We start from the raw sequence: 11,380 nt of genomic DNA, 5'->3' as shown, positions 1-11,380 counted from the left end.
TCATACGCACACTTCCGTTCCGTAGTCTGTTTCTTTGTTTCCTACTTATTCATAACTATTGGGTTTTCTTCATTTGCTTTTTATTTTAGATACATTGATACTAAAACCAAAAATAAACAACCATTCTCAACCAATATGCTTGTTCAAAACTTTGTCGACACCCTTTAGCAGATGCGATGATAGTTGGTTGTACGTTTAGCTAATAGCTTTTCATAATAGAAGGACTGCGCAAACATACACACACTCACCAGAAGTTTTCGTCGGAACAAGTTTTTTTTCCTCATTTTCCCTGCGTAAATTTTATGACTCAGACTGCAAACAAATGTTTTATGACAAGACGTAGCTATTTGCTGTGATTTGCAGAACTAAAACAAATTTGTTTTCAGTTTATATGGCAAGTAATAATTTTTAAGTCAAAAGTTATAAGACTGACATATACAAGAAAATGGGAAGTAGGACAATGCTGTTCCACCACGCATACACCTACGTACTCATAAGCACTTGCTGTAAGAAAAGAGGTTGGCAAAGTCCATACGAATAATTATCCGATTTTTAACGCTCGATCGAAAAGTTCCTCTTTGTCACACTTTACACAACACTGAAAACACCGATTATTGTAGTATTTTCTTTCGCCCTAACCAATGGATTGTTGTTTGGCCACCGTTGTGGCGTAGAATTTTGCTTTAGTAATAACATTTATGCCCGTAGGGTTACCAGCGCATTGATTTTCCCATTATTCAAACTCACATACACACACACACACACGTCCAAAGGTTTTCCACTAAACTCACCCTTATTCAGCGAGAAATAGCCAAAGGTACTTCGTATTTTTCCATGAAAATCGCCAGTGCAGGAAAATAGAAACACCATTAATGAACTAATCACCAATTGCCATCTAGCGATACATTACAGCGTCCACTAAATACAGAAAAGTTCCACTTCCTCCACTGCGCCAACAAAGAGGCATTACATTTCCCTTTATTGGAAAAGCATCACCAAACTACTATTTGCTCGTAACACTTGCACCGACCCACCTTGTCGAATGACCAAATTGTCTTAAAACACTCTAGCCAACCTTTCTGGCTATCGTATGATATTAAAATTGGTAATCTAACATCAGGACAGTATCGAACACCAGGAACAGAGAAACTGTAATGACCGCCCCGTTTGCGACGAAACTTTTCTTTGATTTCTACGTAGTTTGGTAGTGGTGTTGTGCCTTTCTCCAAAGAACTAAGTACATGACGGAGAAGAAATGTTTTTTTTTCTAAGCCCCTACGCTAGTGTGGGTTCCATTGTCGATGACAGCTGGCGATGTAAACATCCCTTTGGTTAGGAACGTAAATAGAAAAAGAGAATACAATTTGAAGCATTTCGAACCTTTTAAATGCTAAACATAACTTGATGAAATTTCAATACTATACAGTTTTGCAGTTGCCGTATAATTTTACTGAGACGTTTATTTATAAGACTCACGATTGCTATATGTGGGCTTTGGAATTGCACGTAAAATGATCTCAATCCTTGTGCTGTAAACGCATTGGACGACTCGTTCAAGGGATATTTTTCCTCATCCAAGGATTTTTTTCTGATGGGCTTTTTTTGAAGTTACCGTTTTTCATTCTGATTTTATTTCTTTCTTCCTTCACGTTTTCAATTATTTTGTTTATACATTTCCTTCACATCATAATTAGTCGAGACTGTACCCCATCTTTTACGGTGGGAATGGAAGTCTTATGTTTATGTTTCTTTTTATTGATACTGGTGAGAAATACGAAAAATAATCGTAAATATGTTGCAATGCAATACCTTCGTTATTTAAGAAATTAACGCATGTTGTAGAACCAGTTGGAATAACGTGGGTGGTTCCAGGATTTGAAAAAAGAAAGCATCAACCGTCGAAAAAACTGAATGCAATTGCAAAACAAACTCTTACGAAGACGGAATGAATTTTGTGCGGTCCATCACATTGCTCCACCGGTTCCTTAAATTCGACTTTTCCCACTGCCCGTTTTGATATCAAACAGCTTTCGCACGAAGAATACTTGCACCGAGGTGGTGAATACGATAACCAGAATCTGCAATATCGACCATTTCCACACGTATGCATTATTGTCCAGAATGAGAGCGTAGTCGCGCGCTTCATTATTTCGAGAGTGTGCCTGGTACATGAACATGGCGTTGAGGTTCCGTTCCACCGTCGAAATGGTGTTCTGTAGCGAGGAAGAAAAAGCAGATATGATACACGAACATATCGTGATAACATTATCATCAGACAACGAGCACTTTCTTATCAAGGCACTTGTCGTCAGTGCGTCCTGTTTTCGTTTCGGGATGTTGTTAACACACTCTCCCATTGAATGCTTACCGTGAAGTTATTCATGTTCACGTTCAGGTCTTCGATTTCCTTGGTGAACTTTTCCCACTCTTCATACCGGATGACGGTAATGTACAGGTTGACCAGCTTGCTCGCGAACCGCGAGAACTGATTATCGATGCACACGGCGTAGAAACCTCCCATGGCTGCACCATCCGTATAGTCGCTCGATGCCTGCCACTGGTACGGATGGACAATTTCACCACGCGGATTGCGCACCGCAAACCCGGCCATGCCGTCTCCGCCCCGGATAACGTGGAAGCTTACGTACAGCGTGCTGCCCTGCTGGACGTACTGGTAGTAGCAGTCTTCCTTGCCAGCCTCAATGTGTACCTTGTAGTCCATCGCAACAGCCGGCATGGTTTCGTACCATGGTCTGTCGGCTTCCGGAATTTCGTGCAGCTGAGGTTGGCCTAGGATTGGCATGGCATGCACCGGTGGAGGAGCTTGTTGTCCTCCTAAGTTGTGGGGGGGAGGTTGCTGAAACTGTTGCTGTTGTTGCTGGAACTGTGGCGGATGTTGCTGTTGGGGTACATGCTGCTGCTGTTGCTGCTGCTGGAACTGTTGAGGAGGCGGCTGCTGGTGTTGGAACTGTTGCGGAGGCGGATGTTGTTGTGAGGGAGGCGGCTGCTGGAATTGTTGCTGCTGAGATGGATGTTGTTGTGGAGGAGGCTGCTGTTGTTGGAACTGCTGCTGCTGCTGTGGGGGATGCTGTTGTTGTGGAGGATGTTGCTGTTGAGGCGGCGGTTGGTTCTGTGTTCCAACGAGAACGGATAACTGACAAAAAACTAGAATGTAGGGTATTAGAGTTCCAGAAGGAACCCTATGTTGCCACGTAAATCCTTTTAACACAACCATCGCGAGTGTGGGATGGATGGAACTGAAAGGGCGCTTTCTCTTTCTATCAGCTATATGTGCAACTGGTTTGCGGTGCTTTGCTGGAACTAGTGTTGGTAGAATCAGGAATCGGAAGATTGGAAAACTCGCTCCTTTGTAGGATTTTATCGGATTGAGTCCTATACGACCTGTTTTTTTTGTGTTACTGTTTGGCATTGCAGATTGGGGACAACTACGTGGAACTATAAAAAAAAATACATATATGATAGTAAATTGTCATGGCGACATGACGAAGTCACTGGACTTCCAAATGAGAATTACGCTGGAGTGAAAGCTGATATGAGCTTCACTCACATCACTGAGTTGTTAATGTGTGGAACTTCTTCTTAATGGCTTGTTTAACTTAAAAGCCATTGCTTTTAAAAGCGATTCATGTTGCTTGATTTCACTAGCAATCAATTTCATGCATAGTTAATTTATAATTTTTCAGATTTGTTGTTCTATATTGCCGAAAACCGTACGAACTGAAAGTGAACTACATAAACTCGCAGGTGCAAATGCGATCTAACTCACTGTTGATTTACATTTTGAACTGTGAAAAAATTAACTGTAAGACAAATCGGACGCGAGTGTTCGACAAGACCCGTATAGCTTTAGGATTTTATCACGGATTGGGATTCGAATTCGAATCCGAACAGATTGAATTTTCCTATCACCAGTCCACCTCTAACACATCCAGTTTGCGTCGCCGACTCCCAGCGATTTGTTTTGACGCTACGAAAACATGGAACAGTGTTTTTCACTCTAACTCCACTTTGCAGCACTCAATTTTCGCACTCCTACGAACAAGCAGATAGTTCAAATTCAAAAAGAATCTAGCTTTCACTTATTCTTGGAATTGCGGCAGAATTTAAAAATGTGTTGTTGCAATGTACAGCGAGGTTTATATAGAGAAAGCGTTGAATTTAAAAATAAGCTGCGGCTCGGCAGCGGATGTGATCGAAAAACCACTAGATTGAATGAATTGTTTCACAAAATGTTTAATATAAATGCATGGCAACCCTAAAGATCAACTTTATTTATCCTGTGTATGTGTGTGGTTTTTTGTTCATTATTAATATTACGCAGATACCGTTCCAGTATTTGGTTCGTCCTACTACTTTACATAACTCTTAGTACGAGAGCAGCACAACCAAGTGTTGTACCCTTTTGCAGATGGTTCCATTCTCAGATTTTTGCCCTGGGTTCTGGTCATCATTCTGCCTCGATGCATTTGTTTCTTGCCGCTAAGTGTAAAGTTTTTTAAAGAATAAAATCTAGAACTTGTGTTCATTGCTATGCTTTCACATTGCCTGCATCTCAGGTTTAGCACTTGAATGTAATAAGTAACAGGTTCTACTACATTGGGCAAAGAGAATTGCTATCCCGTCGTTTTTTTCCTGATTTATCTGGTTCAATTTCTAGCATCACGCCAAATTTTCTGTTCCACGTTCAGTGTGTCTATCATCTCTATGCGTTAGTTTTTTTGTTTTATATATAATAATTATAATCTCTTGATATATATGTATATATAATTTCTTCACAATGCTATTGCATTAGATTATTGTATTCTACTGTCAATCTTGTCGGTTCGTATGTTTGAGGTTTCGCTTTCAAAGGTAATCTCATTGCAATTTTTTCGACACTGTTTCTCGCCTCCCATGTCCTATGTTACTCAATTAATCCGTTAAGATAACAAAACACCACCTGTCTGGTTCATTTGGAAGTTACTTGCAACAAAAACGAGAGAAAGATTGCAAGCCAACCGAGATATTCTCGGTCTACTTCAAAAGCTTCTTCAAAATTGCAAAGATAAAATGAATAGATAAAAACATTATTAACCACCTTTGCCGTAACGTAGCCATTTTTAACTCGGATGAGGGAGTGTTTACTGCAGGAAATAAGCTCTTCGGGTGGTATTAGATAGGGTTCAAGGGACGGACTCTGATACTCTGAGAACCAAAAAACGTGATACAACGACGAACAGACAACGTGCGTAGGACGAACCCGAACAACCGGCACCCGGCACCCGACATCCGGCCATAGACATTTGATGTTTGTGGTTTTCTTGTCGATTATAAAAAGATTCCTTAATCTCACAGACTGTTAAATATTGGGCGAAACGGAAGAGGGCAGTAATTAAAAGTGTATATTAATTTAATTTAAAAACATATAGCCGTCGTACACACTCAATTTTCAGATCTCGATTGGTTAAAATGTTTCATTTTTTTGTGACCAATCCGTTTCCATAAAAGCATTTAAACGTAAATTGTAAAAGAAAAATAGGTAGGGAGAGCGGATAAATACTTTAGAAAACAACACACTTTTATCGACGATCGATCGTCAGCGGTCTATCGGGGCGGTAAGGTGGTTGGGAAATAGTGGGAAGGATAGGGGACATTTTCTTAAAAATTATAGGACCATTTGCACCACCGGCAAAGCGGCTTTCAATTAAAAATCGTTGCTAAAATATGACTATGCACTAACTGATTAGCGTTTCCGTTTCACATTTCAGAGTGCAGCAGCGAGGCCGACTGCACCGAACGTTGGGCCAGCACTGCGTATGCTATACCAACCACAGCTCGTCGATTCGACAACGACGAGGGTGCCCCGAAGATGGTCCCTCAGAACTCCTCCAGCTTTTGCTGTCGTTTCTGCTGCTTTGCTTCGATCGCGTCCAGAATCGGTTGGCGTTTGGTGGTGTAGCGTTTTTTCGTTTCCGCCAGCTCTTTTTCCATCTCTTTGTCGAGGCTGGCCAACCGTTGCTCCAGTTGTTCGTAGTTAAGAAATTTTAGCTACATTAAGAGAAAGGAGCATGAAATTGTAATCGTTTTCCGCTTTGCAAACACTACTGGGGATACTTACCGCATCGTACTCGGCAGCGGTTGGCTGAAGAAACTGCATCTGGTGCATGTTAGGGCTGACGGCAGATATTTGGTTCAGCTGCAGCTGCAAGTGCGATTGATATCGTTGTCGTTCTTCGTTGAATTGTTGTTGTTGTTGTTGTTGTTGTAGTTGTAGTTGTTGATGTTGTTGATGTTGCTGCTGCTGCTGCTGCTGCTGCTGCTGCTGTTGCTGTTGCTGTTGCTGTTGTTGTGCCTGAAGCTGTTGATGCTCGTCAAACCCTTGGGAGAGCGGTGGCGCAGAGGGAGTCACGGGACTGTGCGTTGCTGGTCCGGCAGGTTGTGTGACCGGAACCTTCTGAACCTGTGGCTGAGGTTGCTGCGGTGAGGATACGATCGGTTGTTCAGGCGAAGCGAGCGGTGTAGGGGGGCCACTGGGCGTTTGGTCCGCATCAAGCACGTCTCCAGATGGCGAACCATCGTCGAACGAACCCATCTCGGACGACGGTGACTGCAGGTGGTGATGATGTAGATGATTATTATTTACCGCCGCAACCTTGCTATTACCGAAGCTATTCGCTTCCGCTTCCTTTTTGTCAAAGTGGTCCAGAAACAGGGGGCGATATTTCGGTTTGTCCGGGTTCGTATCGTGTCCTAGAGTGTGAAATAAATGTGTAGAATAAAATAGCGTTTATTTTCCCTCATTCCTCGTTTACGACGAGTAACATACTTTTCATAGTTGATTCTTCGGAATCTGAGTTGATCACCATCGTGCCGAGATTCGACTGCAGTTCAACCATTGTACCATTGTCCGGTACGAGCGTTCCACAGTCGGTGTGGGCAATCATTGTTCCATCACCATCATCACCGCGGCCCGGCACTAGCGTTCCACAGTCTGCCGGGAACTCCTTCATCGTCCGCGAGTTCACCTGATCATCTTCGTCCGAGTCACCATCATGCCCGTTGTTGCCATTATTATTGCTGTTTTGTAGCTGTTTGTTCGCCTGGCTGATGGCGGCCGCATGCCGATAGCTTTGGTTTTCCCGTATTTCCTTCGCTTCCGCTATCATTTGGCTGAGTATACTACACGGTTTGGCATTACCTACGGCAAAGAAAGATACTATAGAAGTATACGATACAAAGCAAATGCTAGATAACTTACGGATAAACTCATGGGTTAGGAGATCAGTTGCGGTGGCTCGCTCTTCAGGATTCTTCACCAAGCAAAGACTCACGAAGTCGATAAATTCCGGTGACCAAATGTCTGGATCGCGGAACGATGGCGGTGGTTTGGTCGGTATCATGAAGATGGCCCGCATTGGGTGTATATCACCGTATGGTGGTTTTCCCTCGGCCATCTCTAGTGCCGTTATGCCTAGCGACCAAATGTCCGCCACACAATCGTACCCGATCTCCTCGATCACCTCCGGTGCCATCCAGAACGGTGTCCCAATGACCGTGTTTCGCTTCGCCATCGTATCAGTCAGTTGTCCGGCAACGCCAAAATCCGCCAACTTCGCGTGGCCCTCTGAGTTGAGCAGTATGTTGCCCGCCTTGATGTCACGGTGAATTTTGCGCCGTAAATGCAGGTACTCTAAGCCCTTGAGCGTGTCGATCAGGATGGTGGCGATCTCGTCCTCAGATAGGGTTTTCTTGCGCAGCCGCATGATGTCGGACACGCTGCCGGCCCCGCAGTACTCCATCACGATCCAGAGGTCAGTGTTTTTAAAGTAACTGCCGTAGTACTTGACCACGTACGGTGAGTCGCACTGCTGCATGATCGAGATCTCCTTGATGATCTCCTGCAAGTCCGTATCGACCGGGACCTGCTTGATCGCCAGCACTTGCTCGCTCTCCTTGTGCAGTGCCTTGTAGACCGAACCATAGCTGCCCTCGCCGAGCTTGCAGATAATGTCGAACACTTCATCCGGCTGGCGGGTTAAGCTTTCCTCCGAGAGTTTCTTCAGTTCACTGTGGGTGATATAGAGTTTCAACGGTTAGTTAAATGGAAAAAGATTCCATCATAGTGTAATTAGTCATTTACGGGAAATGCGTAGAATCGTCAAACTTCTTCTTCTTCTTTCGCTATGCGAGTCGGGGTATATCCTCCTACGCTAAGTCGAACGTTTGTTCCCTTACTCGTAATCAGAGGCGTACCGACTCTGTCCGAACTCCTATGAAGGGGCTCGTCCTTTAGGACCGGCTAATAATAGCCATATGTCCACCCGCCGGCCACGGGAGGGATAATTCCTTCCGTTGTCAGGACACAAGAACTCGTGGTCCGCTTGATTGACTCAAACAGAACGAGATGTGCGGCAGCTAGGATTTTTCTGACCTGAGCTCCAGCTCGGGGTGACCACGCGGTCGTGCCGTAACCTTACTTTTCCGCTAACCCTTTCAGGAAACTTGTGCACTGCTAACATCCGCTCTGATGCACTACCGAACTGGAACTAATCGTCAAACTAGTGACGGCATTCCGGCAAAAAAAAGGTCCACAGCAAATACATATCGGGTTATTATCATATTTCGATGGCCACTTGTTTGGGAAGGCGAGCTTTTCAACAAACGGTTATCAAACATAAGCACTCGAAAGGATAAGATTCGAGCCGACAAAAGACATGCTTTCACGCACGTTCTACACGGCCCATAATTTTCTTCAATACTTTCCTCCCTTCCAAATTCTAGGACATGCTTTACATGTCGTACACCACTCGAGAAGGGTTTTATCGATTATTTAGTGGCTATTTTTGTAACATGAATAGAAAAACAACACATCATTAACCACAGCTTAGGTGATAGTGGTGCTGAGTAATTTAGTCGTGTCATTTGGACATGGCCCCACAATACTACCCCTGCCTATTGGTGTCATGAAGCGTTTCCTGAAGCCTTTGTAAGTCAAGGACCACCGAAGTAGGCTAGCTTTCTTTTCATATGATGAGACCATTTGGAGGATTCCTTACGAAACTGGAGTGTTTGATACCTTCGTATAGAGAACTACATGGTGGTATGCGATGGCATTGTTTGTTTGCTCCTTGAATGAAAAGCATCAAAACTCAACACTTCAATAAACCCAAGGCGTTTTTTCATTCAACTGAAAAATTATGGATAACAGGTTAATTGATTGCCAAGCACTCCTACCTTCAGGAAAATAATATATTAAAAATTGATCAAGTGTTGAAAACATATTAATTTAAAACAAAGATACAATGTCTGAAAGGTTCCAGTGTGTGGTCATACTAAAGAAAATATAGTATATAGTATTAAAAAATAGTAATAGTATTAAAAAAAACATAAATTTTCATAACTTTCCCAAAATATGCAGCACCACGTAGAAGCGTACAACGCTTTGTGTGTATCAAATTTTAATTGGATACATTTGAGTTTTGACTAGTTTTTTCAATACTGTATACACATTAAATTGTGCTTAATAATAATATATTTGTTTGAAAACAAATAGTAACCAAATGCGAATGAATAAACAAATTATAATATTGATTTTCCTAGGCTATCTGACCCTGAAACTAACATACCTGGCGTTATGTTACGAGATCTTTGCCCTGATATATCGATTATAAATTCTATTAACGTATCATCAATACAGTTTTGAAGGGATACTCACTCATATATTCTATTGTTAGGTGACGGAATGTAACACCTAACATGTAGCTAGCAAGTTGTTAGATAAAAGTAATTTCCATGTTGCACCGGAAATGTCGAACGTTCTTGCGTCCAAGGAAGCACACAATGATGGATGGGTCAAGCGAATGAAAACCTGTTCCTCTCAACATCTGAGCATAGCTGTTGGTTGTTTGTGCAATGGCCAGTTAATGCTTGGTTTTGTCTTTGTGAATGAACCATACAGGCATGTGTACAATAACAATTAAGTTACGGATTTTCATAACTTCATTGAATTGGGGTGTGAAAGTATATTTTAGCAAAAAAGCATAAAATTCTGAGTCGCATAGACATCAGCATAAAGCCATTAGACCACGCACGGAAGACGCATGGAGTGTGGGCAGTTTTCGTACTGCAGTATGTTGAAGGAATACATAAAAGATGGCATGGTGGGAGATGAGGACATGACTGTCGCTCCAAGCACGGACATCGAACGTGATGGTTGAAATGTAAACATATCATACGAGCATGGTCCATTCTACTGTGTTTTTGTTATAGTTCTGCCTGCTAAGCGTATCCACTAAGACCAACACACCCGTAAGAACATTTTTAAGTGAGCTTCTCAGGGCAACCGCGTGGATTCACGCGATGTAATACGCATAGTTCTGCGAGAAACAAAAAAGGAACACAAACCTGTGGTAGCAAACTTCTTGGTGAAAAGGCTTCCAAAACGAGCCAAGAAGGCCGTGTCGGCATACAACGACACATCATTATGCCCCGAAGGTTGAAGACTCTTGACTTGAACAAGCATTCAGTACGGCTGCCGGTCGCTATGATCCCTCGCACCACTGAAAGCACATTGCACGGGGACGAAGCGACAAACCCTCAACCCTTTTGGGAGGCGATTTGGGCGGGAACCACCGTATTCTGTTCAGCGTGTTTTTGCAAAGCAGGCCGACTACTTCCTTTTTACACTTTGGCTGCAGGTGATTCTCATCAGCTATGCGTGCTTTTTCAAGGTTGTAATGGGACGCACGTACTATGCAGTCATGACGAAAAACTCTGGAAATCAGTGCCTCTCGTTTGGTTAGGTGATCCCAACCCTAGCTTCTGTATTCAGAACTTTCAACAACCGCGCTTGATACGGTAGACAAAATTATCAGAAGCCAAAGCTTTTGTTCAATTTGCGACTTCTTGTTTAAAATTTCACTTTCAATTTTAAATAATTACGCACATCATTGATTTTATTCTTTTGTCTTCGCAAAGCCTACTTGAGATTGAAATGAGTCTACTTACTTTTTGGAAGACATCGCCAACATACGATTAACTCGCCGTCCCGTGTCGCCACGTTATTTTGGACGACTGGAGCGACGAATTGTAGAGGACCTGAGAAACTCCGTGTGTTAAGGCAACGAAGGGCGCCTGCACGCGAGCGTTGTTTTCGCGTACGATCTAATGCAACGTAATGTAAATGCCGGGAAAAATGGTAGGAAAACCCAAAATAGAAAATGTTGCTACAACAAAGGCCACAATATAAATTCACTCGCACACACGCACGGGAAACTGGATTCGATGCAGAAGAACGAAATCAGAGCAACGATGATCGAAAGTAAGAGAAATAACGAAGTAATCTAAAACGTAAAACTTAACCCAAGCGCAGCAACCGTGG

The 11,380-nt window shown here is 42.9% G+C and overlaps 2 protein-coding genes across 2 annotated transcripts; both read right to left on the bottom strand.

The window, feature by feature from the left end:
• Nucleotides 1–1,669: 1,669 nt before the first annotated feature.
• LOC131293454 (uncharacterized) lies at nt 1,670–3,235 on the bottom strand. Its single transcript, XM_058321532.1, has 2 exons — nt 2,369–3,235; nt 1,670–2,213 (listed from the first exon to the last, which is right to left on the bottom strand). The coding sequence occupies exons 1-2, from the start codon at nt 3,233–3,235 to the stop codon at nt 1,986–1,988; spliced, it is 1,095 nt and encodes a 364-aa protein (XP_058177515.1). The 3' UTR covers nt 1,670–1,985.
• Nucleotides 3,236–5,545: 2,310 nt separating this feature from the next.
• On the bottom strand, nt 5,546–11,110 carry LOC131284597 (serine/threonine-protein kinase 3). The gene is made up of 5 exons (XM_058313463.1): nt 11,008–11,110; nt 7,259–8,067; nt 6,827–7,198; nt 6,119–6,750; nt 5,546–6,048 (listed from the first exon to the last, which is right to left on the bottom strand). The coding sequence occupies exons 1-5, from the start codon at nt 11,028–11,030 to the stop codon at nt 5,878–5,880; spliced, it is 2,007 nt and encodes a 668-aa protein (XP_058169446.1). The 5' UTR covers nt 11,031–11,110; the 3' UTR covers nt 5,546–5,877.
• Between the last annotated feature and the right edge of the window lie 270 nt (nt 11,111–11,380).

Source organism: Anopheles ziemanni, chromosome 2 (assembly GCF_943734765.1).
Source record: "Anopheles ziemanni chromosome 2, idAnoZiCoDA_A2_x.2, whole genome shotgun sequence".
Lineage (NCBI taxonomy): Eukaryota > Metazoa > Arthropoda > Insecta > Diptera > Culicidae > Anopheles > Anopheles ziemanni.
Note: the sequence above shows the minus strand (reverse complement) of the source record. Positions and strands in the feature narration are given on the sequence as shown.

Excerpts from the sequence above, each read along its gene's own strand:
- LOC131293454 (XM_058321532.1), bottom strand. The coding sequence starts at position 3,235 with ATGGTTGTGTTAAAAGGATTTACGTGGCAACATAGGGTTCCTTCTGGA. Across the intron at positions 2,214-2,368 it reads TGAACATGAATAACTTCACG|AACACCATTTCGACGGTGGA; the intron begins GTAAGCATTCAA and ends TCCTCGCTACAG.
- LOC131284597 (XM_058313463.1), bottom strand. The coding sequence starts at position 11,030 with ATGTTGGCGATGTCTTCCAAAAA. Across the intron at positions 8,068-11,007 it reads TTGGCGATGTCTTCCAAAAA|TGAACTGAAGAAACTCTCGG; the intron begins GTAAGTAGACTC and ends TATCACCCACAG. Across the intron at positions 6,751-6,826 it reads CGAAGAATCAACTATGAAAA|GACACGATACGAACCCGGAC; the intron begins GTATGTTACTCG and ends TTCACACTCTAG.